Consider the following 25,790-nt stretch of genomic DNA (forward strand, 5'->3'; position numbering starts at 1 on the left):
AGGTCAGGGCCAGCCACAATCCCAGGCAACAGGGGCTCTCTGCCTAGCAGCTGCTTGCATGCCCCCAGTGATGGGGAGCTCACCACCTACACCCAGGCCTCACTGACACTTAGACAGCCAGCAGACTACAATGTCTCACCAGGCACCAGCCTCAGAAAAGAGCTGGAATAGCACCAGTGGCTTGGGTTGGAAGATCTCAGGAGCACAGAGAAGCTGCCCTGACTCCTTGCCTGGGACTACTTCGGTGAAACACTTTCCTTCCTGCAGGCCCTGCCTGGACAAGCCCGGCCCCACAGCCAGCAGGGTAGGCCTCCCTTACATGGCTGGTGTCAGTGATTCCGGCCTCATCCAGTCCCTGGGGCCTCAGACTAGGTTCCCCAAGGAGAATGGGGGCAGGGGCCAGCCTGGGATAATTTAGGGCTCCACCAGAGGGACTTTCCTTATTTATTGTGTCACAGCTCAAAGTGGAAAGTTGGGAACCACCCTGCAAGTCACCCTGAGGAATCTCCTGCCCCAGGAACAGATCCTGCCTACAGGCCCTCAGAAGAAAAGCCTGGAGTGAGGATTCCCTCCCCCACAGGCCAGCTGTGCAACTGCGGCTCCATGGCCCCCTTTCTGGCCTCAGTTTCTCTTCTGGCAATGCCCAAGCTTCACCTCTCCCTTGTTGGGAAACCTGGCTGGCATGTACTGGCCTGTAAAGAGAAACCAGATGCGAACGTCCTTTGAAAACCCTGAGACACAAGGCACCTCCTGCTCCCCGGGAGGCCGGGCTGCCCAGGGCAGCGGCCCCAAACAGTGCAGGGCTGTTCGAGTCTCAGTTTCCTCATTCGTCAACCGGCCTTTCTTGCCTCTTCTCCATGGCAGGTGGTGGGAGGTGGGGCTGTGAAAAAATCCGGAGGCCTCCGCAGGTAGCCCGCGCCCCTTCCCCTATTGGGGGGTCTGGGCCTGCAGCGGCGTCCCGGGGCCACGGAGGGGCCGGGGCCTTAGAGGGGACCCGGCGGTGTGGGGGCAGGGCCTATCTGGGGAGGGATCTGGCGGCGTTGCGGGTGGGACTTATCAGGAGGCGGGACCTGCCCCGAGCGGGAGCTCGTGCCGGGCCCGGGAGGCGTGGGGAAGGAGTCTATCAGGAGGCAAAACTTGGAGGATGGGGCGGGGCCTGTCAGGAGGCAGGACCTGGAGGCTGGGGGGCGGGGCTCTCCGGAGGTGGGGCCTACCTGGGCGGGAGTCTATGTCGGGGCCGAGCGGCGTGACGGGGCCTTTCAGGAGACAGGACCTGGCGGGCGGGGGCGGGGCCTACCAGGAGGCGGGGCCCGCGGGGGCGGGGCCCACCAGGAGGCGGGGCCCTCGGGGGCGGGGCCGGCTCGGCTTCGCTTCTGGACCAGCCGGTCGTCGCAGTCAGTCCGGCTCAGCTCCGGCTCGGCACCGCGGCTCTGACGGTGAGGCAGCGGTCCCAGTGTCTGTCCCACCAGCCAGGCGGGCGCGGCGCAGCCGCAGGAAGGCGTCGGAGGGTGGTACCGCAGCACGGCGGGCGCGCCGTGGGCATGGCGGCCATCAGGGCGCTGCAGCAGTGGTGCCGGCAGCAGTGCGAGGGCTACCGCGACGTGAACATCTGCAACATGACTACCTCGTTCCGCGACGGCCTTGCCTTCTGCGCCATCCTGCACCGCCACCGGCCCGACCTCATGTGAGTGAGTCCCGCCCGGCGCCCTTTGACCCCTCTGCAGTCCGGCCGTGCGCCGAGATGGGCGGGGAAACTGAGGCCTGGGCTGCTCCGGGCTCCGGGAGGAGGAGCAGAGGCGTGGGGCTGGGCAGAGCCCGGCGCCAGGCACAGCCCACCGTGCAGCCCCCTCCCCCAAGGCTGCCCCCAGTGGTCTCAGTGTGCCCGGACACCCAATGCAGCTGGGCCAGAGCCTTGACATCTCCCGCCCGCCGGCTGAGTCAGCCGTGACTCAGGGCGGCTTTTGGGCTCTGGCTGCAGCCCAATCCCCCTCAGTGTCCCTGGGAAAAACCAACAGAGCTGCCTCTCTGGGCCCTCCGAGGCCCTCAGTGCCCTGGGGCCCCTGGAGGCTTCTCTCGTGGGCACTGCCCCTCCCCCACGCTGTCCAGGCCCCTGGGGGGATGCAGCCAGGGCCACTGTGGGGGAGTGGCCAGTGCAGGGCAGGAAGTCCCTAGACCCCAGGTGCTGCTGCTGGCCAGCCCTCTGAGGCTCTGGGGGATATGGGCTGAGATGGAGAACAGCACCCATCTCTGGGAGCAGCAGGAGGTGGCAGGGGATGGGGACTAGGCCATCTCCCCCCTGGAGGGTCTTGGCATGTGTAGCTGGGCAGCTGGCTCTGCCTGTTGCTGAATCTTGGCCGAGCCTGGACCTGCTCCATCAGTTATTCACTCAGCAAACACTCTGGCTGAATGACTGGGGCCGGACTTGATGGGACAGAGATCTGTGTGTCGGGACTGGGGTCCAGAGGCTCAGGAAGGAGGCCCTCAAAGGCCAGCTGCAGCCCAGGCACCTTCTGGACAAAGCATTGTCCTGAGAGGTGGAGGCTGGAGCGGGGCTGGGGTGGTATGTGTTTGGCAGGGAGGCCTGGGGGCTGGGAGGAGCCACAGGGAGCACCTACGGATGACGGCCTCTGTCAGGCCCCAGCTGTGCAGACCAGAGAACCCAGTCCAAGAGGAGGGGCCCTTGCTCAGGTCACAGAGCCCCAGCCGTTTTGCAGAGCCTGGGCTCCTCCCCTGTACCTCTGGAGACTGTTGTGCCAGCCTTATTCTCTGGAGGAAGCTGGGGTCTTGGGCAACAGCCTCGGCCCCTGCCCTGACGTTGTGATATGCATTCGTGGAGCCACTGGGGGCCTCCATGTGGCATCTGGGCACCACTTGCTCTCCCTCGCCAGGAATGTGCCTCTGTTGCCTTTGCAGGCAGAAGACGCTGGGCACAGGGCACGTGTTTCCACACAGGGAGCCTGAAGCTGAGCTTTGAAGGGGAGGGCCAGGGACCTGGAGACTGGGAGGAGGCCTCGAAATGGAGAGGAAGGCAGGCCAAGACCCCACCCCCAGGGATGCAGGGTCCTGGATGAGGCTGGCTGGTGGCTGAGGCCAGGCATCCAAGCTGGGGCCAGCCTAAAAAACCTTCAGGTGAGGGGAGAGACAGCCGCTGGCTGCTGGCCACCAGCTTCAAGGACCACCAGTGTCGCCAGAGATTTGGGGCCCTCTGGTTCTAGGGAGCGTCCCTCTACTCCCCGCTGGCTGAGGTGTGCCTGTGTGTGGCTGGCCTGCTGCATACTGCCCAGGGGTGAGCACAGGTTCACATGCGTGTATGTGCGCTGGCACAGTGGGCATTGTGGATCTCCTTGGTACACTGACAGTTATTGAGTACCTGCTCTGTACCCAGCACTGAGTCCTGTGCCAGCTCCCCTTGGCCTCCAGATGCAGGGAGTGATGTTCTGGTCACAGAAACAGACAGGGAACAGGTGCATGAATAAAAGCTCAGGGTGGCTCCTGAGAACGCAGAGGCCAGAACAGGAAGGAGGCTGGCAGAGAGGAGGCCTGTGCCCCAGCTCTGTGTGGGTGTGCAGTTGCCTGAGCTATGGCTGACTTGGTTCTTGTCTGTCTGTCCCCACTGGACTGTCAGCGCTAGAGGGTGGGGGCTCTGTTTTGTTCACTGCTGCATCCCCAGTGCCTGGAGCTGGGCTCGATAGATACCAGCACATGGTTGGAGCTCCCCAGATAAGGGCTCTTCAGTTGGGGCTCAGTAGATATGGTAGGAGCTTGGTAGGTGGCCATGTGCCAAAGAACAGAAAAAAGGCTATGTGCCCTTGGAGGCAGAGATCAGAGAGGTGAAGCCATAAACCAAGGGCGTCTGGAGCTGGGAGAGGCAGGAAGGACCCTCCCCGAGAGCCCCCTTAGGCAGCAAGGTCCAGCCCACACCTTGATGTTGGAGTCTGGCTTCCAGAGCCGTGAGAGAACAAATTCCTGGTGTTTTCAGCCTCAGAGTTTGGAAATCTGTTACAGCAGCAGGAGGAAGCTGGTATAGATTTCCATGGGTGTTGCGGGGCGGGGACCTCTGCAGACCCTGGCTGATAGGAAACCAGGAGTGTCATGGGGGGCAGGTGTACACCTACGTGTGGGGACACACGCTCATCTGGATGCATGGGCCCTTGGCTTTTATTCCAGAGTGGGAGTCTCACTGTCACCCAGGCTGGAGTGCAGTGGTGCTGTCATAGCTCACTGCATCCATGAACACTTGGGCTCAAGCAGTCGTACCACCTCAGCCTCCTGAGTAGCTGGGACCATGCCGGGCTAATTTTCTTATTTTTCATTTTATTTATTTATTTGAGATGGAGTCTTGCTCTGTCACCCAGGCTGGAGTGCGGTGGCATGATCTTGGCTCACTGCAACCTCCGCCTCACAGCTTCAAGTGATTCTCCTGCTTCAGCCTCCTGAGTAGCTGGGATTGCAGGCGCCTGCCACCACACCTGGCTAATTTTTGTATTTTTAGTAAAGGTGGGGTTTCCACATGTTGGCCAGGCTGGTCTCGACCTCCTGCTGGCTTCAGCCTCCGAAAATGCTGGGATTACAGGTATGAACCAGCCTGGCCTATTCAGCATATTGTTTCTTTCTTTTTTTTAATTGAGATGGGATCTGGTTATATTGCCCAGACTGGCCTTGAACTCCTGGCCTCAAGCGATCCTCCTGCTTCAGCCTCCCGAAGTGCTGGGATTACAGGTGTGAGCCGCCGCTGTGCCTGGCCCCTGGCTCTTCAGTCATGCCTGCCTCTGTGCCTTCATCACCCCGATCCCATGCCCTCAGCCTCTGCTCCTTGCTATGCCTCTGGGTGAGGTGATGGCTGGGGTGGTGGGGTCTCCTCATAGAGCCCTTGGCTGTCCCTCCTGTCCCCAATAGTCTTCAGGAAGGGAGGAAACACTTGTGAAGGACAGGCAGAGAGTTGCTGTCCTCTCAAGGCAGCTCTGAGGTCAGACTCTGCGTGAGGCCCCCACCCCTGCCACCCTGTTCCCCTCTCCTTCCAGTGAAGACCGTTTGGCAGCAGAAGGGTGGACGTCCTGTCTCTGTGTCTCTAGTTCTGCTACCAGGAAGTCCTTCCCTTTGTCTGGCCTTAGTCCTTCCTGCTGCATGCAGAGCGTGTTTCCGCTTGCCCTCAGGGGAAAGCAGCTGTGAAGGAATAAGCTCGGGCGCCAGGCCAGCCAGGTGGGGCACTCGGGCTCCTGGTTCTGTCTCTGCCTTGCCGACCCCGGGTGGAGGGGGTGGGGCTCCAGGTGTTCATGTGTATTGTGTTCCTGCTCCTTGAGCCACGCCGACCTCGGGTGGAGGGGGCTGGGATCCAGGCGTCCATGTGTACTGTGTCTCTGCTCCTTAAGCCACGTGTGACCACATTGGGGAGCGCCACAGGCACAGAGAAGTGTTCGTGAATCTCTGCTTTACAGCCAGGAAACAGGATCACCCAGCCACACTCACCAGGAGGTGGCAGGGTAGATGGGTCCCCTGCCTGGTCAGCCTGCCCATGTCTGCCCACCTTGTGGCTGTGGGTCCTCTGCAGCCAGGCCTCAGGGCGCCCCCAGGCACTGTTTCCATACTGGTGACACAGGGCAGCCAGGCAGCCAGGTGAGCTCAGAAACCACCCAGAACAAACAGCCCCGCTTCCCACCCTGCCTCCCTCTGGCAGTCAGCCTGTTGGGCCAGAGGGACTCTGCCATGGGCTGGCTCCTTACTCCTGGGCTCAGGCGGTCTCCAGGCACAGCCGTCGGGCAGATGGGACGGGGGCACAGCCTGTCTGGGCTGGGAGAGAGCAGGGCTAGAGAGACAGCAGGCATTGTGCGTGGCACAGGAAGCTGTCTGGTGGGTGGGGGAACATTGCTGGCCTCTTTCTTGGGGGTCGTGACTGGGGGCATTTGTCGGACTTGTGTCCAGGCCCGGGGAGGGTGTCGTGATTTGGGTCTCTGCTGCACCCTCTGTGCCAGGGCAGGGTCCCTTGAACTTTCTCCTGGTCCTGGCAGCTCTGGAGGCCCCCGCAGGGCTGGGCCAGGAAGTGGGCGTGGCTGAGGTGGCCACTGTGTGGGCCATGGAGTCCTCCGGTGGTGGCTCCCAAGGGTGGCAGGGCTCCCAGAGACACTCCCATTGTCAGAGGCCAGGGGAGAGACTCATGCAGCGGCCCCTACCGAGAGGCTCCCAGGCAGCGCCCTCGAATCCTGTGTCAGAGCCGAGGGTGGGCTGACCTCCCCTCCCACACAGGGCTGGGTCAGCAGGAAGCTGCTTGTGGACAGAGGCCTTCTGTTCCTGCCCCAGGGCCTGTAGCCAGACCCCTGCGGCCGCCACTGGCCAGAACCCTCCAGGACGGGTGTGGGAGGGCCCGCCTGTCCACCTACTGCAGGGCAACTGTCCAGGGCCCCACACTTCCTTCCAGAGGTGCAAGGTGGGGGCTCTGGGGCCTCCTCTGCCCCAGTTGTCATTGCCCCCCTGCCCACCTGCCCCTCTCCTGAGCTCTACCTGGCCACATCCTCGCGTCTCTGAGGTTTGCTCCATCCCTTGTGCCGTCTGGTCCGTCTCTCTTGGACCTCCCTCCACCATCTCCGCCGGGGTCTTCGTCTTTGTCTCCAGTTCTGTCTGTCCATCTGCCTGCCTATCCCCACTCCCTCTGCTCCCCTTCTCCATGGGATTCTCTCCTATGTGCTGCATGTGCCTTGGAGGGGCTCCTTTCATTCCAAGCCCTGCCCCCACCCCCCCACCCCCCCACCCCCGCCCCCTGTACTCCATGGCTGCCTCTTGTTCCAGGAAATAAACAGTGTGAGGTCAGCCACCCGGGAATTTGGAGGGGGTTATACATTCCCAAGAACCCCCCCCCCCAGAGGCGCCGGGACAGAGGCTGGCTGGACTCCACAGGCTGAAGTTGATGGCCATGGGTGGGTTAGAGGGGTGGCGGAGGCAGGCATGGCTGGGCAGGGGCACGCACAGTGGAGAGTTGCTCAGGGTGAATCTTGTGACTGACGCAGACTTGGTGAATAGAAATCTCACTCCCCAAGTGCAGAGCAAATGCATCACAGGCATTCATAGGGCAACGACTGTGTGCTTGACCCCACGGTGCGTGCCTCAGAGCTGGCCCTTGGCATACCTGATTTTAATTCTGAGGCTTCAGGTAAGAGGAGGTTAAACTCCAGAGGGCACTGGGTCTCAGCCCATCAGCCTGCAGGTTTGTGACGGTGGCTGGGGCCGCGTCCCTGTTCTGGCCATCTCACTTGCCGAGTTGGGGGGAGCTGATGCATTTTTGTCTGACAAGGCCAGAGGTGTCCGTCTGCTCAAGCTGCCCTCGAAAAGCTTCAGCAACAGAAAGTGACCTCCCTCGGTTCCATAGACCAAAGTCCTGGATGGAGGCGTGGGGAGGGCTGGGCTCTCTGAGGCGGGAGGGATGGTCTTCCCGGCCTCTCTCCTTGGCTGGGAGGGCTGTCTTCGCACTATGCCTTCACACCCTCTTCCCTCTCAGTGTGCGTCTGTAGCCAAATTTCCCCATTTTTTTTTTTTTTTTGAGACGGAGTTTCACTCTTGTTACCCAGGCTGGAGTGCAATGGCGCGATCTCGGCCCACTGCAACCTCTACCTCCTGGGTTCAGGCAATTCTCCTGCCTCAACCTCCTCGGTAGCTGGGATTACAGGCATGCGCCACCATGCCCAGCTAATGTTTTGTATTTTTAGTAGAGACGGGGTTTCACCATGTTGACCAGGATGGTCTCGATCTCCTGACCTCGTGATCCACCCACCTTGGCCTCCCAAAGTGCTGGGATTACAGGCTTGAGCCACCGCGCCCGGCCAAAATTTCCCTTTTGTGAGGATACCAGTCACGGATCCAGGGCTCCCTGCGAAAGAACTGGTTTGAATTCTGTTATCTCCAAAGGAAACAAAATGAATTATCTTACTTTCATAGAGAGCCTGTCTCCAGTTAAGGTCACATGGGGGAACTGGAGGTTAGGGCACCAAGGTGTCATTTTTTAGGGGGGCTCCTGGAGAAATGAGTGGGGTCTCCACCTGTCAATCTTGGTGGGCCTGTGAGACGGTTCTGGCCGGCGATTTCTGCCAGTGTCGTTGGGCCTCTGAGCTCAGCTGCTCAGGGTCCCCGGGGGAGTGAGCTTGGGAACTGTGAGGTGCTTCTGAGGAGGGCCTGGCAGGTGCCTTGGGCAGAGCATGGGAAAAGGTTTTCTGCACTGGGGGCGTGGAGCCATGGTCTGGAGGCTGGAGGGCTGGCAGCTGGGGAAGGAGCTTGCGGCAGGATGAGTGGTGGCTGTGGGACTCGCCAGGGTGGTACAGCCCAGTTAAGGAGGCCCCAAATACCTGGGATGCAGCTTGGACCTGGTCCTGAGGCTGCAGTCCTTGAGCACGAGCCCAGACCTGTGCATCATGAGGACTGGCTCCGACGCGTCGGGAAGGCCTGGGGTCCCTGATCTACCTGGAGCTCTGAGAGCCTCAATCTGGGTCCGGGGGTGAAATGGCCCTACAGGGAAACCCACTGGACAGAGCCACTGCTGGACCCTGGGGTGGACAGAAGCCAATGCGGGAGCAGATGGCCTCCTTCTCGTTTAGAGAAAAACAGAACTTGCAACACTCCCTCCCAGCCACCGGGGCATTCTTTCTGGGGACACTGCCATTTGGTCAGTGACCCCAGGGAACGTCTGCAGAAGAGCTTGAGCTTTCAAAGGGCTGGGGGCAGGGAGAGAGTGCGGGAGAGCCGGCTCCTGAGCCCTGGAGGCTGAGGATGAGGCCCAGCTTGTCTGCAGAGTCTCGGGGGAGTTGGGCATAGACAGCCACCCATGTGCCCTTGGGTCACACCCTATCTGGGGACAAGCCCAGGCAGACAGAGGCATTGGCCCAGGCCCAAGGAGGCGAAAACCCCTTTCCCTGCCACTGAGCCCAGGGAGGGGGCTCCTTGTCATCCGTCCACCTGGAGAGAAATCTGTGCATCCTCTTGTCCTGTGCGCAGTAGCTCTGCCTGTGCAGAGGGGCGGTCCTGTCATCTGGAACCTGTTACTGGGAGGTGGTCCAAGCTGGAAACAGTGGAGGGCTCCCACGGAGCACAGCAGATTGATGGGCGGCAGGGCTGGAGGCTTCCTAAGGAGGAGGTGGGCCACCTGCAGCCCCTACCCCACCCCCCCGCCCCACCGTGTGGCTTCCACCCGGCCTCAGTTTCCCCATCTGTGAAATGGGCTCACAGTCCGGCCTTGGAGTGTTGTTATGGGAGTCAAGGCTGGGCAAGGGCTGTGCAGGCTGGGCTTAGAGCTAGGCCGCCCAGGCCACATGGCCACAGAGGTCTCGGCCCCTTCTTCTCCGTTTGAGACCCGCCCGGCCTTCCTGTTTGCTGCAGCCACGGCCGTCAGATTCACCGCCAGAAGCTGTGGTTGTCTTCCCAGACAGAGACACTGAGGCCCTACGAGAAGAGAGGGCGTGCCTGGGGGAGGCAGGACACAGCTTGCAGCTCCAGCTCCCTCTGTGGGGCCAGGAAGCTTCTAGAACAGTCCAGTTCACGCTGATGTGGCAGCAGCTGCTGTCCAGGACCCCACAGGCAGCAATGTGGACACACGGGTCATGATCACTATATATTTTGTTTTGAGACGGGGTCTCACTGTGTTGCCCAGGCCGATCTGGAATTCCTGGGCTCAAGCAATCCTTCTGCCTTGGCCTCCTGAGTAGCCGGGACTACAGGCATGAGTCACTGTACCCAGCTTCCAGAACTCTATTTAACCAACCCTCCCAGAAGCCGCAGGCCATGCTGGGAGCCTGGCAGTTTTTGTGGGAGGCCTGGGGCCGGGCTGGGGCCTCCTGTGTGGGATCTAGGTGTGTTTTCTGCCCAGGGCATCTTCCCAAGGTGCCCATGAGGAAGTCCCAGGACCAGACTGGAGGTCATGTGGGACTGTCCTCTTGGCATCCCCAGGAGGGCCCTGCTGTCCAGGCTGGCCGGGGACCTCACCTTGGGAACTTCTGAGACCCTTGCATCCCGGTGAGGCTGGGCCCCTGCTGAGTACCTAGGAAGGCCACTCCACCACCCAAAGAGGGAAGCGTCTAACCTCGGTGGCCTTGACTGCTATCTCCCTGCTGTGTGACCTCGGGCAGGTCCCTGAGCCTCTCTGTCTGTGAGATGCGGACATAACCAGCACCTGCTCCACAGGTCGAGTGTGAACCTTAGGTTGGTATTTGTGAAGAACTGAGAAGGCCACCCTTCATCTCAGGGTCAACGGAAGTGATGACAGGTGGGACAAGGCGGTTCCAGGGCCTGTCCTGCCCTTGGGAGCAGCGTGGCCACCCTCTCTGCGTATGGCGCTGTCCCCTGCCTCAGGAGCCTCTCTCGTCCATTCCCTGTGGTCCTCCGGGGGCATTGGGCCTCTGCGACCCACCTGGTCACTGAGCGTTGTGATGGGACGAGCTCCCTCTGAGCTGAGCTGTGCTAGGCTGCCCTGATCTGGCAACCTCGCCTCCCGGGACTGCTTCCTGCCACCTCTGATTGTGGCAGGAACACTGGTGAGGGGTGGCCTGTCCAGGACACAGGAGGTAAAGCTGGGGCCGTCTGGTGCCTGGGGGGCCAGAGGGGGCCGCACCGCCATCCCGGCAGCATCACCGTGGCCGGAGCAGGGCCGGGAGCCCTGGCCTGTGCTCCCTGTGCGACCTCATTCCTTCACAGCCCCCCTCCTGGCCTCAGTTTCCCTGTTTGGGCAAGATGACCTCTGAGGCTCTTCAGTCCCTTGCTTTAAGGACTCTGAGCTGCTTTGGACACCATGTTTTCATTTTCCAGAAACTTCAATGCTCTCAAGAAGGAAAACATTTATGAAAACAATAAACTGGTGAGTGCTCCCCCACTGGCCCTCATCCTGCCTTCCCAGCCCGGGCCTCACAGCTGGCTAAGCTGACCCGCCCCAAGCCCCACCCATGTCCGAGGGACCAAGGGACCCCCAGGCCCTGTACCTTCCTGGCCGGGAAGTGGGGGCTCCCTGACCAGCCCTGCAGCCAGTCCTGGTCTGGCTGGCCCTAGCCTTCTAGAAATAGCTTCTTGTAGCCCAGGACTTACTGATCCCCTTTTCCTCAGTTGGGGAACAAGGTGGCAGGAGGTGGCTGTGGACCCTACTTCACTGCGGGAACTCAGCCCAGCCTGCCCCAGGCTGAGCAAGGTCTGTGGGTGGCTGTGGGGGGCTGTGGGTGGGTTCTGGGTAGACCAGCTGCCACCCTCACCACATGGGACCTGCCTCCCAGCCCTGCCTGGATTCCAGTCCTGTCCTGCCCTCCCCAGCTTCTGGGCCCTTCCCTGCGTGCAGCCTCAGTTTCCCTGCCTCAGAATAAGCGCCACACTCCCTTGTGGGTGGAGGCACTGGTACTCACCTCTGGCCCTGAAGGCATGTCCTGTGCTATGCCAGGCAGGCCTGGCCCATGCCTTTGCCCCTGGAGCTGGCCTTCAGCAGGGACAGCAGTCAACACTGAGGACACCGTCAGACCTGCCCAGCCAGCACTGCCCTGTTCAGAACAGGGACAATTTAAATGTAAACTTTAACCTAATTAAAATGAACTAAAATTACAAGTTCATGGTGAAACCTCATTTCCACTAAAAATACAAAATTAGCTGAACATGGTGGCTTGCACCTGTAATCCCAGTTACTCAGGAGGCTGAGGCAGGAGAATCGCCTGAACCTGAAAGGTGGCAGTTGCAGTGAGCCAAGACTGCACTCCAGCCTGGGCAACAGAGTGAGACTCTGTCTCCATAAATAATAATAAATAAATAAGCCAGGCATGGTGGCTCACACCTGTAATCCAAGCACTTTGGAGGCCAAGGCAGGCGGATCACCTGAGGTTGGGAGTTCAAGACCAGCCTGACCAACACGGTGAAACCCCATCTTTAAAAAAAAAAAAGGAAAATAAATAAATAAACAAGGTCAGCTCTTCGGCCGTGCCAGCCACATTGCCCTTGCTTACAGACATGCATGGCCAGCAGCTGCTGGGCTGGACAGCTCAGGGGTCTTGTGTCCCTGTCTTAGCCTCCCGTGTCCCCCACCTGTTGCCTGGGACCCCAGAACATGGCTGCCTTTGTGTCCCCTTCTGGCCCTGGGAAGGGCTTAGCAGTCTGTGGGTGTCAACCCTGCCCTGGGGGAAAGCTGCTCAAAGATCCAATAAGTCTGTGTTGCGTGGGGCTTGTGATTCTCCTGGCAAACGGCAGGTCCCCTGAGGTTTCTCCTGGGCAGGGCCTCGAGCGCCCACTGGCTTGGCGACCTCAGTCCTGTGCAGTTGGGACCGTGACCCCTACTGCACCGATGGGTAAGCCGAGGCTGGGAGGCCACGAGAGCAGAGCCCAGCTCCGGCCTTGAACCCACGCCTCTTTGGGCTTCAAGCCTGTGTCTTTGAGTTGAGGTGAGCTGGGCCCTGGTGGAGAAGGAGGGGCTCCCAGCTGCCCCGCTCACCCCCTCCTGCCTCCCGCAGGCCTTCCGTGTGGCGGAGGAGCACCTGGGCATCCCGGCCTTGCTGGATGCCGAGGACATGGTGGCCCTGAAGGTGCCCGACCGGCTGAGCATCCTGACCTACGTGTCCCAGTACTACAACTACTTCCACGGCCGCTCCCCTAGTGAGTCTCTGCTGTGTCCACCCAGCCAGGCAGGACCAGGACTGGCCCCCCACACCCTCAGGGCTCCTGGGCCTGTGGACCTCTTGGGGTCCATGCCCAGCCCCCCTCCGAATGGCCACCGGTGTGGGCACCGGGGCTGTGCACTGGCTGTGAAGCAGCAAGAGGCTTTGCTGGGGTCTCTGTGCAAAGCCCCACGCTGTGTCTTCACTGAGAGGGGCTGGGGCCCTCGTCCTGTTGCAGGCGACGCTAAGCCCCGGCTCATGCAGGCCCCTTCCCACAGCAGGCTGAGCCGCCCCTACTGCTTCCCTGAGGCGCAGGTGCACCAGCAGCCCCTGCCACTTCACCCCTTGCTGGGCCTCAGTTTGCCCATCTGGACCTCTGAGTTTCTGTGCCCACAGGGGTGGCTTGGCCGACCAGGATGGCTCCCGGCCCTGCCTTCATCTATCATGATTTTGGACCCTATGGAAGCTGGGCTGGCCTGGCAGGGTGGGGTCCCTGGACAGAATTGGGCAGGAGAGGGACAGGCCCAGCCTTTGTGTGTGCAGAGCTCAGCTCCCCGTCCCTGCCCCCACATTCCTCTTCTAGGCTTTAGAAATCCCCGGAGTCATTCTGGGCACAGGGCCTGCTCCGCCTGGTGGAGAAGCTGAAAAGTCCCTTTTCCCTGACTCCAGCTGGGGCTCTGAGTGCGGAGGGGAGGGGTGGGGGCCAGCCCGGGGCTGCGCTGGGAAAAATGTGTCCTTGGGGCTGCCTCTTCCCAGTCCTGGCCCCCCAGGTAACCCCCGTCCCCGGGCACTGGAACCTCCGGAGGGACCCTTTCAGAGCCAGGGCTAAGACCCTCCCGATCCCTGCTTGTTTCCTGCCAGTTGGGGGCATGGCAGGCATCAAGAGGGCCTCGGAGGACTCCGAGGAGGAGCCGTCAGGGAAGAAGACTCCAGCCCACTCGGCCAAGCTGCCCTCACCCGCCCCAGCCCGGAAGCCTCCACTGTCTCCAGCCCAGACAAACTCTGTGGTCCAGAGGAGGAATGGGGGCACAGAGGGCCCGCCCTCCAAGACTGTAAGCTCCCAACCCACCCTCCCCTGGTTCCCTGGGTTTTCCACCTGCGGGTGCAGCGGAGGCCGTGGGACTAGGTGGAGCTCCTAAACCATGGGACCTGGAGGTAGGGGGTGCCGCTTCCCCAGCACAGGGCTTGGTCTTAGCAAGAGCCACCAGGACTGGCTTTCTGGGGCCCTGTTGAGCCAGGGTTTGTGACCCCACTTTGTACAGATGGGTAAACTGAGTCCAAGGAGGGCACAAAGGTGGAACAGAGCTTGAACCTCGATGGGCCCAGGCAGCCTCCCTCTCGGGGAGAGAAGGGTTGCTGGGGCATGCCCTGTACCCAGGCTGACTTTGCAGAGTGAACCCAGGCAACTCCCACTTCTCAGAAGTGGAGTTGGGGTGGAAGACCATAGGGGAATGGCTGGTGATGGGCACCCCCAGCTGCCCCTGGACCACCACTTCAGGCTCCCAGGATGATGGGAATTGGATGGGATCCATGCCCCTAGATGGGGCAGGAGGCCTGGAATCTGTCCGCTGGCCCCCACCCCCACCAAAGGACCACTAGCATCAGGCCCCAGCTCCCTCCCCATGGCTGGGCTAGAGGCTGCGCAGGCGTGAGCCCCGATGGCAGCCTGCTGGCCCCTCTCCCTGCCAGTTTTCTGGCTGTAAGATGGGCTCTTTGGCTGCCTGTAGGTTGCTGCCAGGAGGGAGGTCTGGGTGGGCGGCCACTCAGAGAGGTGCTGGCCTCTTCCGCAGGGCCAGGCATCAGTCAGCAGCACCTGTGGGGTCTGCGGCAAGCACGTGCACCTGGTGCAGCGGCACCTGGCGGACGGGAGGCTCTACCATCGCAGCTGCTTCAGGTGAGGTCGCCTCCACCTGCACACGAGTTCTGCCCCTCCCAGAACCCTCCCATGGCTTCCGTCCACTCCCACCTGGCCACATCCTCCCCTTCTCTTCCCCCTCCTCCCCTTCCCCTCCTCCCCTTTCTTTCCCTCTTTTCTCCCCATTACTTTCCTCCCCCGCTTCCCATCCCCATCCTCTCCCCTTCCCCTCACTTTCCTTCCCCTCCTCTTTCTCCTCTCCCTCCTCCTCCTCCCCATCCTCCCTTATCTCTCTCCTCCCCTACCCCTCCTCCCCCTCTCCTTCCTCCCCCATCTCTCCTTTTCTCCCTCACTTTCTTCCCCCTCCTCCTCCCCATCCTCCCTCTCCTCCCCTGCCCCTCCTCTTCCTCCTCTTCCTCCTCTCCCCCCTCCTCCCCCTTCTCTCCCTCCTCTCCCCCTCCTTCCCTTTCTCCCCCTCGATTTCCTTCCCCTCCTCCCTCCTCTCCCTTCTTCTCCCCCTCCTCTTCCTCCCTCTTACTCTCCTTCCTCTCCTCTCCCCCTCCCCCTCCTTCACTTTCTCTCCCTCACTTTCCTTCCCCTCCTCCTCTTCTTCCTCCTCTCCGTCCTCCTCTCCCCCCTTCCCCTCCTTATTCTCCTCCCCATTCTCCTCTTCCTCCTTACCCTCCTCTCCTCCATCCTCCCCCTCCTACCTCTCCTCCTCTACAGCTCTTCTTCCTCTCGCTCCTCCACCTTCCCCCTTCTCCCCTTCTGTTGCTTTAGCCGAAGATGCTCTGCTGTTCCCAGACACCCAGGGCCTGACGCCTCACACTAAGCTCCAGTGTCCTCCAGCACCCCCTAGGAGATGCCTTTCTGGCTGTTCTTCCACACACCACCTCAGTCTCTCTCCTGTGCCTCTGCCCTTCCCACTGGGGTGTTTGACTCAGTGGCCATCCCCAGCCCCTCCATGCACCCTGCACCCCGGGTCAGGGCTCCTAGAGGACAAATGCTGTTCCCCCTACTTCTGTCCCCAGGTCTGCAAGGCTAGGGTGGGTTGGTCCCTCCTAGTTCCATCCCCTACTCTGAGAGGCTGGGGTGGGTGGGTCCCAAAGTGGGGCCCAGGGTGGCCTGCATGTGCATGTCTGCTGGTGTGCAGGAGCACCCTCTGGGGTCTGCACCCCAAACGAGGTTTTCAGTGGGGCCTGTGACTCAAGTGATTCTGAGCCTGAGAGGAGGTGCTTGTTGAATGAATCAGCGACCTTGCCAGTGGACACAGGAGTCTGCAATGCCTGCCTTTGGGATCTCGTGGTGAAGGCAGGGAAGAGCGGGCGGGTGGGTGCTGAGCCGGGCTCCTGTGACTTTCTTCCCCAGGTGCAAGCAGTGTTCCTGCACGCTGCACTCAGGGGCCTATAGGGCTACAGGAGAACTGGGCGCCTTTGTCTGCACCAGCCACCACCCTGAGGCTGCCTCTGCAAGCCCCAAGTTGCCAGGTCTGGCCCCCAGACGGCCAGGGGTCATGCCTGTAGATTCCAGAACCCCCTGTTCCCTGCAGAAGGCCCAGGAGGCAAACACGCCCAAGGCCGCACCACCAGCCCGGGAGCCTGCTGTGCAGAACCCGCCTCCCAGGGCTTCTGTTCCGGCTGCACCCAACCCTTTAGCCGTCAGCGCCGCGCCTGTCCACATGAGGAGCCTGGCCAGGCCCTCTGAGAGCCACCTGGCCCCCATGCCCACGGAGGGCAAAGTCCACACTCGTGTGACCAACAGCTCCCCGATGGGCTGGTCATCAGCTGCCCAGCGCACAGCCATGGCCACCTCCCATCCCGCTGTGCCCCCAAGTGCCCCAGACCCTCACCCGGCCACACCTCAGGGTGGAGAAACCCCCCGAGTGGCAGCCTCTCAAACCACGCTTGGTTCAAGCTCCATGTCTGCAGCACCGGTGGACCCCCCAGCCTGGACCCTGTCGGCCTCGAGGACCCAGCAGGCCCGGAATAAGTTCTTCCAGACACCAGCAGTGACCCCCCCCACCGGCCTTGCTGGCAGGGGTCCCGCTCCATCGTCGCTTGCTCCATCCAGGGACAGCAGCAAGGAGCAGGCGCGGAGCTTTCTCAGGAAGGCACTGGAAGAGGCTGGTGCTCCAGCGTCTGGCAGGTGGGTGGCTCAGGGACTGAGGGACCCCGGGGGTGTGGCCTCTATGCACCAGCCAGCAAGGCCCTGGGAGGCCAGAGGGGTTGGGGGCGCTGCCCCTCCCTTGCTGTGTGACCTTGGGGATGGCACTTCCCCCAGCCCCGGTTTCCTCCTTTGGGGAATGGGGAGGAGTCGGGGCGGCAGTGCCTGTGGTCGGGGCAGTGGAAGATGAGTTATTGTGGAAAAGCTGCTGTCTGCACATGCTCGGGGTGGGGAATGGTGGCACTGCCACTCCAGGGCCCACCGTGCAGCACTCCCGTGGAACCCAAAGACCCTACACCCAGTTCACGGATGCAGGGGCAGTTTGTGAACAGGACCTACACTGGCTGGTCTGAGCATCACCTTGTCTGATTGAGTCCAGCTGGGCTCCGACCTTCCATGCCTGGTCTCCGTGCCTGCCTGTGCCTGGACCCTGGGCAGAGGATGCGGACAATTAGAGGGGTTGCTGCGTCAGTTTCCAAAGACCCCCGCACACAGCAGAAATCCACTCCTCACAGCTCTACAGGCCAGAAGTCCAATGTTGAGGCATGGGTAGGGCCGAGCCCCCTCACAGGGCACTAGGGGAGGACCTGTCCTTGTCTCTTGCAGCTCCCAGCAGCCTTGGGTGTTCTTGGCTTGTGGCTGCCTCCCTCCAGTCTCTGCTCCGTCTCCACGTGGCCTTCTCTCTGTCTGTCTTCCCTCCTGTCTCTCCTAAGGACACTGGTCACTGGACTAGGGTCCACCCTAACCCAGTGTGAGTGCATCTTAATAGGATCACAGCTGCAAAGACCGTTTACAGATAAGGTCCCCCTCTGAGCTTCCTAGGGGATGTGAATTTTAGGGGTCACCATTCAACCAAGTACAGTGACGTAGCAAGTGAGGAGCTCATTGCAGTGTGGCTGACAACAGCGTTTGCTGCCCCATATGGTGGGTGCAGGGTCCCCCACTCAGAACTGCCGCCTGCCCTGCCCTGCAGCAGTGGGTGCCCAGAATCTTCAGGGTGGTCACAGGCGGGAGGAGAGCTAGTTCTCTCTGCCCCTCCTGGCACTGGGGGTGTCCAGGGCATCCTAGGGGCTGAGGATGAGTGTGTGTGGGGGGGTCCAGGGAGTGCTTCCTGGGTGGTGGGAGAGGGGTGTGTGTGGCTGGGTGGAGCCCAGCTCCTCTGGGGAAGCCACCCTGGTTGGGGAAGGGGAGAGGGGAACTGGTTGGTGAGGGGGTTGGGAACATGGAGGTGCTGCCTCAGGCTTGGGGGGGGTGCATGGTGCCCCCACCCCAGCCTCTGGCAGCCTCACTCCTGGTGTGTGCCTGAGGAAAGGCAGGAAGGCACAGAGGCCTTGTGTCTGGCGGGCTGCAGAGACTGTGTCACATACAACTGAACCTGGCAGCCTAGGCCGGCCCAGGTTCTGACAAAGCCCCAGGTGCTCCCAGCCTGAGTAGAGGGTGTGTTTAGGGGTTAGATATTTTAATCTCAGCCAACACCAGATTTCACAGGAGGGTAAAATCAGCCCCAGCGTGTACTTATGTCAGAAGTGGGTGTCTGTGGGCCATCCCTTGCCAGGGTGTTTCATCCTGCGTGGAGGCTGCGCATTCCGAGCAAGCTTCAGGGAGGCAGAGGGCAGCCTGGGTCAGTGGTAGGGGAGTCAGAGAGGCAACCTGGGGCAATGGTGGGAGGTGGAGGGTGGCCTGGGGTGATGGTGGGACTCTGTCCAGAGGTTGGGCATTGGGAGCAGGCTGCTGGGGAGGCAGAGGGGCAGCCTGAGGTGATGGCGGGAGGGCACCTGGATCCAGCTATGCCTGATATGTGCTCTTTTACTTACAGGTCCTCCCCAGCCACCGCCCCTGCTCCCAGTTCTCAGCCTAAAATTGAAGCGCCGCAAGCAAGTCCCTTAGCCAAGCTGTCACAGTCCGCATCTCCCCAACCCCTTGGCCCCACTTCGAGGTTGGAACCGCCAGCCCCCCTGAGCATGGGAAGCTCCGCTCGGGCGCCTGCATTGCCCTTAGCAGGCAGGAGGAGCTTGGCTGAATCCTCGGGGGTCAGCAGGGTGGGTTCTGGCTCCAGGCTGAAGCCAGAGGCCCCGATGGCAAAGGGTAAGCACCCCCTTAATGCAGGTGGGCTGGGGTGCAGGAGGCCATTGGGGCCGAAGCTCTGGGAGTCTCTCCTGGCTGAACTCTGCAGAGTGTGTGGTTTCACTGCTAGCCCCACCATCTTCCTCTCCGTCTCTGACTCTGTTCTCCATGACACCTGCACACAGCCTCCTGGGGTCCTGGCGCTCTCTCTGTGTGGTGGCTGCAAGCGTCCTGAGGGCTATGCTGTTTGCTGGGCACTGTTGCCCAGCCCTCCCCATCCACACGCCCTGCTGATACCTACAGTGCCCCGCTCAGCTCAGTTTGGCGGTGACACCTGGCGGGTCGCAGTGGCCTGGCTTTGCGGTGGTCTGTGGGGTCTCCTGCCAGTTGCTTTGACAAGGCTGCACTGTTGCTACAGCACTCTGTCACCACATACCAGAGATGGCACCCTGGGTCCCATCCCCATGGTGGTGTTTCAGTGAAGGCGCCCTATGCCTTGACCCTCCCGCTGGTGTCCTGGTGATGGTGCCTTGTGCCCCATCCCCCCCGCTGGTGTCCTGGTGATGGCACCATGTGCCCTGAGAGCTCTGGTGCCTCCCCGGCCTGAAACAGTCCTGTTTCATGGCCTCACGTGTTTTTGGGAATGGGGAGCTAGCTTTTTTCTAGGCACCTCAGGGGAATCTTAGAGTTTCCAGTGGCTTTATCTAGCTGGGCTCAGAGAACACGCTGGGCTGTAAAAGGTTTTTCCAGATCCTTCCCTTCGGCTGAGTTCTCATTATTAAAGCCACACCCTGGGTCCTGCTAGACCTGGGTTCACACATGTGCCTGCTGGACAGGACCCAGGAGCCAGGAAAGCCTGCAGACGGGCAGCTGTGGCTCAGCTGTTCCTCCTGCGCAGGCAGAGGATCAGAGTCCATGGGGCTCATCCTGCCATGTTCCCAACCATTTGGCAGAAGTGGAAGTTGAGGTCCAGAGATGGGGAGAGATTTCCCCAGGGACACAGCAGGGGAGGCCTAGCTGGGAGCCCCCTCCCCTGACTCCCTGCCCTGTGCTCCTGATGCCTACTGGCCAGCTGGCAGTGTGGGTGTCTGAGGATGGAGTGGCTGTGGGAAGATGGCAGGGAGAGGCACAGCCATCCCTACAGACACCCCATTCCCAGCACTCCTTCCTTACACCCCGACCCCTTGCCTCTCACCCAGACCTGAGCACCAGCCGCCAGGAAGGCAAGGAGGATGGGCCGGCAGGGTGGAGAGCGAACCTGAAGCCCGTGGAAGGGAGAAACCGAGCTGAGAGGTTAGGGGTGGGCGGGGCTGGCCCCCCAGTACCCCATAGGTGCTTAATAATTGCAGTGATTATGTAACCGACCAATTGACACGCCCATCTAGGGATGGACGCACCTCCCCGTGAGTAGCAGACACGGGGGCCGCTGTCCCTGGTTTGGGGGCAGCTGTGCTGCGTGTCGCACCTGGGCACTGCAGCACACGTGTGTGTTCACACAGCATGTCTGCAGCTAGGATGGAGTCTCCCCATGTGTGGGTCCCGTGGGGCCCTGAGCTCATACCTGGAGTTTTGCTCACACCACAGCAGGTGGCGGTGGACACACCCGCGATTGCAGGAGAGTCCAGCAGGTGTAGTTGGTGGGCTGGGACGTGGCGTTTGCTCAGAAGGCCTCCTGCTCCCTTGGGCTGGTCTGCACATGGCCTGGGAGCCCCTCCAGCTGGGCCAGGCCTGGGACTGGGGGTTCAGGTTCCGACCTCCTGCCTTCTTCCCAGGACTCTGAAGCCCAAGGAGCCACACGCCCTGGCAGAGCCGAGGGCAGGGGAGGCCCCCAGGAAGGTCTCCGGCAGCTTCATGGGGAGCATGCACATCACCCTGACCCCCGTGAGGCCTGACAGGACGCCGAGCCCAGCCAGCCCAGGACCCAGCCTCCTAGGTACTGCTGGATGGACCCCAGGGGCCCCAGGTGCCCAGCTGGCCCTCCCCCTTCGGTGGGGGTCCCAGGGCTGGACCTGTAGTGCCGCCTCCCAGAGTGTGTGAGGAGGGGCCTGGTCAGCCAGAGGAGCTGGTGGTCCTGGGAAGGCTTGTGTGCATGTGTTCACGCATGTGGTGCATGTGTGTGCACACATCTGTGTGTGTGTGTGTGTGTGTGTGTGTGTGTGTGTGTGTGTGTGTTCCTAGCACTCACAGCTGCCCTGGATCCAGGTCCGGCTCTTGTGTCACTTCCCGTGTGACCTTGAGCAGCCAGCAGCCCCCTGGGTGGACATGGTCAGGCTGGGCAGGACGTGGGTTTAGGGCTTGTGAGGCCAATGCGGTGCCAGCCGGTGAGGCCCAGGGCACAGGGAGGGCCAGGCTACCCAGTGAGCTGTGGGCTGTGCTGGGACAGACCCCAGGCTCCCAGCAGCCCTGTTCTGACACGTGGCTCTTTCTCTCCACCTGGGGGCAGCCAGGTCCCCCTCCCCACCCCACCGCAGGAAACTGGCCATCCCCGCCAGCCTCGACATTTCTGACAACTGGCTCCATTCGGAGCCGCCTGGACAGGAAGCCCCTGTGCAGAGCTGGAAGGAGGAAGAGAAGAAACCCCATCCTCAGGGCAAACCAGGTCAACCCCAGAGATGCCGCTGCTGTTTGGGGTGTGGGTGAAGGGAGCCTTCCTCTGAGGAGGCAGTGCCTGCTGGGGCTTTGGAGGATACATAGGAGCTCACAGAGCCTAGAATGGAGGAAAAGCCTGGAGGAAGGACCCAGCCCCATGCCCCAGGCCCGCCCTCATGAAGAGAAACCCCATGTGCCTCAGAGCACCTTGTCACAGACACCTGATCATAATGGTGTCTGCTTCTGGCTGCTTGAGGGACTGGGGTGGCGGGATGTTGCTGACCTGGAGGAGGGCAGGGTGCAAAGTGGGGATGGGTCTGTGGGCCACTCATGTGTCTGTGGGGCTGCAGCTGGGGAGCCAGTGGGTGTGCGGGGCAATAGGGAGGCAGGGCTGGGGCCAGCTGTGCCAAGGGCAGGCTCCTTCCAAGTAGTGTCCTGGTGGAGTTGGTCCTGGTGGCCAAGGCCTGGAGGCTCACCCTACCCCTTCTCCAGGGAGACCTTTGTGCTCGGTCAATGTTCTTGCTCCGCCTGGTGAAACGGTGACCTCCCCCGTCAGGGTGAGTAGCAGTGGGGAGCTGGGCAGGGCCCAGCCCTCCGGCGTCCTCACCATCCCTCCATCCCCAGCTGCACCCTGACTACCTCCCCCCGGAGGAGATCCAGAGGCAGCTGCAGGACATTGAGAGGCAGCTGGACACCCTGGAGCTCCGTGGTGTGGAGCTGGAGAAGCGGCTGCGGGCGGCCGAGGGAGGTGAGTGCCTGGGCCTGGCCCTGGGGCAGCCTAACTCCCATAGACATCCTGGGGCCAGGGGCCGAGAACCCTGGTGGACCCCCTGCCCCAGCTGGCTCCTCTCCCCAGATGACACTGAGGACAGCCTCATGGTGGACTGGTTCTGGCTCATTCACAAGAAGCAGCTTCTGCTGAGACAGGAGTCAGAGCTGATGTACAAGTGAGAGCCCAGCCTCGGGTCCCCCCTCGAAGGCCAGGCCCGCGTTGCTGGCTTGATGGGCTAGTTGGGGATGGGGTGGCAGGGTGAGGCCTCAGACACGGGGGACGGGGCGACAGGGTGAGGCCTCAGACACGGGGGACGGGGCGACAGGGTGAGGCCTCAGACACGGGGGACGGGGCGGCAGGGTGAGGCCTCAGACACGGGGGACGGGGCGGCAGGGTGAGGCCTCAGACGTGTGTCTGTGTGGCATGTCCAGGCCCTCGTTGCAGGCTGGGCGGGGCAGATGGGAACGGGGTGGCAGAGTCAGGCCTCAGACTTGGGGGACGAGGCGGCAGGGTCAGGTCTCAGGTCCAGACCCTCATTGTGGGCTGGGTGGGCCGCGGGGGAGGGACAGGGGCAGCGGGGCCAGGACTCAGACACGGGGGACGGAGCAGCAGGGTCAGGCCTCAGACTTGGGGGACGAGGCGGCAGGGTCAGGTCTCAGGTCCAGAACCTCATTGTGGGCTGGGTGGGCCGCGGGAGAGGGGCAGGGGCAGCGGGGTCAGGACTCAGACACGGAGGACGGGGCGGCAGGGTCAGGCCTCAGACATGTGTCTCTGCGGCAGGTCCAAGGCGCAGCGTCTGGAGGAGCAGCAGCAGGACATTGAGGGGGAGCTGCGCCGGCTCATGGCCAAGCCTGGTGCGTCCCCCACCTGCCTGCTAAGGGGCCCCAGCTGGGGATGCTGCGGAGCCCAGGGTGCCTAGGGGCAGGCTTTGCGAGGCCACCTGGCTGTCCTGGTGGTGAGACCTTCCCCGGAGCCACGCGGGCCCAGGTTTGAGTTTCGGCTCTCCAGCCTCCTGGCTGTGTATCCTCAGCCGAGGCAGTTAGCCTTGCTGTGCTTGGATTCAGCCCCTGCAGAGTGAGGGTGCTTGACGCACCCACCTCACACAGCTGTTGTGACGATGGAACGCATCAATTTGCGTAAGGCGTTTAGTGCAGCAGCAATCAGGGTGAGCTGTGGGCATGTCTTGTGATGCCGGGTGCCCTGGCTGAGGGCTCAGGCCCTGGCCATCCTGCCTCTGCCCTTTCCTTGCTCTGGGGCTGGGGACAGCAATGCCCTGAGCCTTAGTTTCCACATCTCTACAGGGAGTGTTGTTTTCGGGAGATGACAGGGAAGGGCCCCAGCACTCGGGCTGACATGCCTTCCTTCCTTCCTTCATTCATTCACTCATTCATTCATCTGCTCCGGGTGCCCCTAAGACCCCACCTTCCACCTCCAAAAGAGGAGCCTGGTGCTTGGGTGGTGGGGACATTGTGTTCTGTAGGGGCATGGTGGGGGGCTCCCGCTGACAGAGCTGTCCCCACAGAGGCTCTGAAGTCACCGCAGGAGCGGAGGCGGGAGCAGGAGCTGCTGGAGCAGTATGTGAGCACCGTGAATGACCGCAGTGACATCGTGGACTCGCTGGATGAGGACCGGCTCCGGTGAGGGGCAGGTGCCCCAGGGTCAGGCCCTCTCAGCCAGGCCAGGACTGGTCGTCTGGTCCATGCTCCCAGCCTTCAGGGTCAGCCTGTCCCGTGGAACTTTCTGTCCAGGGTGGTTATTGTCTGTGCCGTTCGGTGCAGCAGCCAGGGGCACACGTGGCCATCAGGAATTTTTTTTTTGAGGTGGAGCCTTGTTCTGTCGCTTGGGCTGGAGTGCAGTGGTGCCACCTTGGCTCACTGCAACCTCCACCTCCCAGGTTCCAGCAATTCTCCTGCCTCAGCCCCCTGAGTAGCTGGGACTATAGGTGCCCACCTCCATGCCCCACTAATTTTTGTATTTTTGGTAGAGACAGGGTTTCACCATGTTGGCCAGGCTGGCCTTGAACGCCTGACCTTGTTGTCTGCCCACCTTGGCCTCCTAAAGTGCTGGGATTACAGGCATGAGCCACCACACCCAGCCAGGAACTTTTAAAAGTCCCGCTTTTTTTTTGTTGTTGTTTCTTTTTTTTGAGACAGAGTCTTGTTCTGTCACCCAGGCTGGAGTGCAATGGTGACATCTTGGCTCACTGCAACCTCCACCTACCAGGTTCAAATTATTTTCCTGCCTTAGCTTCCCAAATAGCTGGGATTACAGGCATTCACCACCACACCCAGCTAACTCCTTTTTTTTTTTGGAGTTTCACTCTGTTGCCCAGGCTGGAGTGCAGTGGCATGATCTGGCTCACTGCAACCTCCATCTGCCATGTTCAAGAGATTCTCCTGCCTCAGCCTCCCGAGTAGCTGGGATTACAGGCTTGTGCCACCACACCCAGCTAATTTTTTGTATTTTTAGTAGAGACAGGGTTTCACCATGTTGGCCAGGCTGGTCTCAAACTCCTGACCTCGTGATCCACCCACCTTGGCCTCCCAAAGTGCTGGGATTACAGGCATGAGCCACTGAGCCTGGCCATAAAGACTTATTTTTTAACATAGACTTCTGAGGCCACATGCATCTCCTTTTTGCCACAAGGGCTGTGTATGACTGATGGCTTTCCTGTCTCATCTCATGGGGGTCCCGGGCATGACACGCAGGTTGGCAGCTGGAGCCCGCCTCTACAAGCCCCTCTGTGAGCATGAAGGGGCCTTGGCATGGGTCAGGCTAGGGTCCTTCTGACCAGGTCTCTGGTGTGGTCAGCCCAGGCCCTCCTATCCCAGGTCACTGTTGAGGGGCTGGCCCTGGAGAGGGCGGGGACCTGGCATCTGTGGGAGCAGGCTCCCGGGCCAGGTATCATGGGGCTAGGCGGGGCTCAGGGCTGGGGTGAGGTTGGCTGGAGACTGTCTGTGGGCCCCTCCAGAGCACGTCCCCATTGCTGCTGTCGCTTACGACCAGTCTGGTTCCGTTTCAGGGAACAAGAGGAGGACCAGATGCTGCGGGACATGATTGAGAAGCTGGGTGACTGGGCTGGGGGTGTTGGGGGCAGGTGGGCTGGCTGGGTGGGCTGGGACTCCTGCTGGGGGTGTGGTGCTGGGGCCCTGCCCAGCCTTGGTGACTGTATGGGCAGGTTCACTCTGAGGGTGAGAGCTCCTTCCTGCCACTAAGAGGGCCAGGGGGTAGCTGGTGACCATGTAGTTATGGTGGGGACCAGCCCTCTGGGGCGCCTGGTCGGAGCAGGTGCTTATGCAGGAGGGCACAGGGCTTCCTGCAGGCTTTGAGGCCCCAGGAGGACTTCGGCCCATGGCAGGGAAGGACGTTTCCTGCAGGGGAACTTGTGTGGGCCGTGGCCGTGCTGTGATGAGTGTGGCCTCGCTGTCCACCCGTCCTCTAGACCTCCAGAGGAAGAAGTCCAAGTTCCGCTTGTCCAAGATCTGGTCACCAAAAAGCAAAAGCAGCAAAAGCAGCACTTCCCAGTGAGTGGCCCGTGGGGCTGTGGGCTGGCCCGGACCCAGCACTGGGACACGGACTCAGGAAGGGGCCTCCTGTCCCCGCAAGGGGCACGTGGACAGCAGGGACCTGCGCTACGGTCTGTGGCCTCAATAAAGAAACTGACCACATGGGCTTGGCCTCCTCTGCACCCTCGTGTTTGCCTCGGTGCCCCTGGGCGGCCTCCCACCTGCCCGGGGTCTTGCCTGTCTCCCAGCTC

General features: G+C 61.5%; 1 protein-coding gene across 1 annotated transcript; it reads left to right on the plus strand.

Annotated features, from left to right (window-relative positions):
- Positions 1–1,371: 1,371 nt before the first annotated feature.
- Positions 1,372–25,704, plus strand: MICALL2 (MICAL like 2). The gene is made up of 17 exons (XM_017508233.1): positions 1,372–1,684; positions 10,777–10,825; positions 12,447–12,588; positions 13,452–13,642; positions 14,381–14,484; positions 15,814–16,590; positions 18,425–18,693; positions 19,872–19,965; positions 20,445–20,605; positions 21,116–21,271; positions 21,754–21,818; positions 21,886–22,009; positions 22,118–22,208; positions 22,814–22,887; positions 23,556–23,670; positions 25,056–25,102; positions 25,476–25,704. The coding sequence occupies exons 1-17, from the start codon at positions 1,542–1,544 to the stop codon at positions 25,559–25,561; spliced, it is 2,688 nt and encodes an 895-aa protein (XP_017363722.1). The 5' UTR covers positions 1,372–1,541; the 3' UTR covers positions 25,562–25,704.
- The last annotated feature ends 86 nt before the right edge of the window (positions 25,705–25,790 follow it).

The sequence above is a fragment of the Cebus imitator genome, unplaced genomic scaffold, assembly GCF_001604975.1.
Source record: "Cebus imitator isolate Cc_AM_T3 unplaced genomic scaffold, Cebus_imitator-1.0 Scaffold388, whole genome shotgun sequence".
NCBI lineage: Eukaryota > Metazoa > Chordata > Mammalia > Primates > Cebidae > Cebus > Cebus imitator.

What these genes read in the sequence shown, in the direction of transcription:
- MICALL2 (XM_017508233.1), top strand. Translation starts at nt 1,542, where the DNA reads ATGGCGGCCATCAGGGCGCTGCAGCAGTGGTGCCGGCAGCAGTGCGAG. An exon ending in CGCCACCGGCCCGACCTCAT is followed by an intron (nt 1,685 to 10,776) that starts GTGAGTGAGTCC and finishes TTCATTTTCCAG; the next exon opens with AAACTTCAATGCTCTCAAGA. An exon ending in GGACATGATTGAGAAGCTGG is followed by an intron (nt 25,103 to 25,475) that starts GTGACTGGGCTG and finishes CCCGTCCTCTAG; the next exon opens with ACCTCCAGAGGAAGAAGTCC.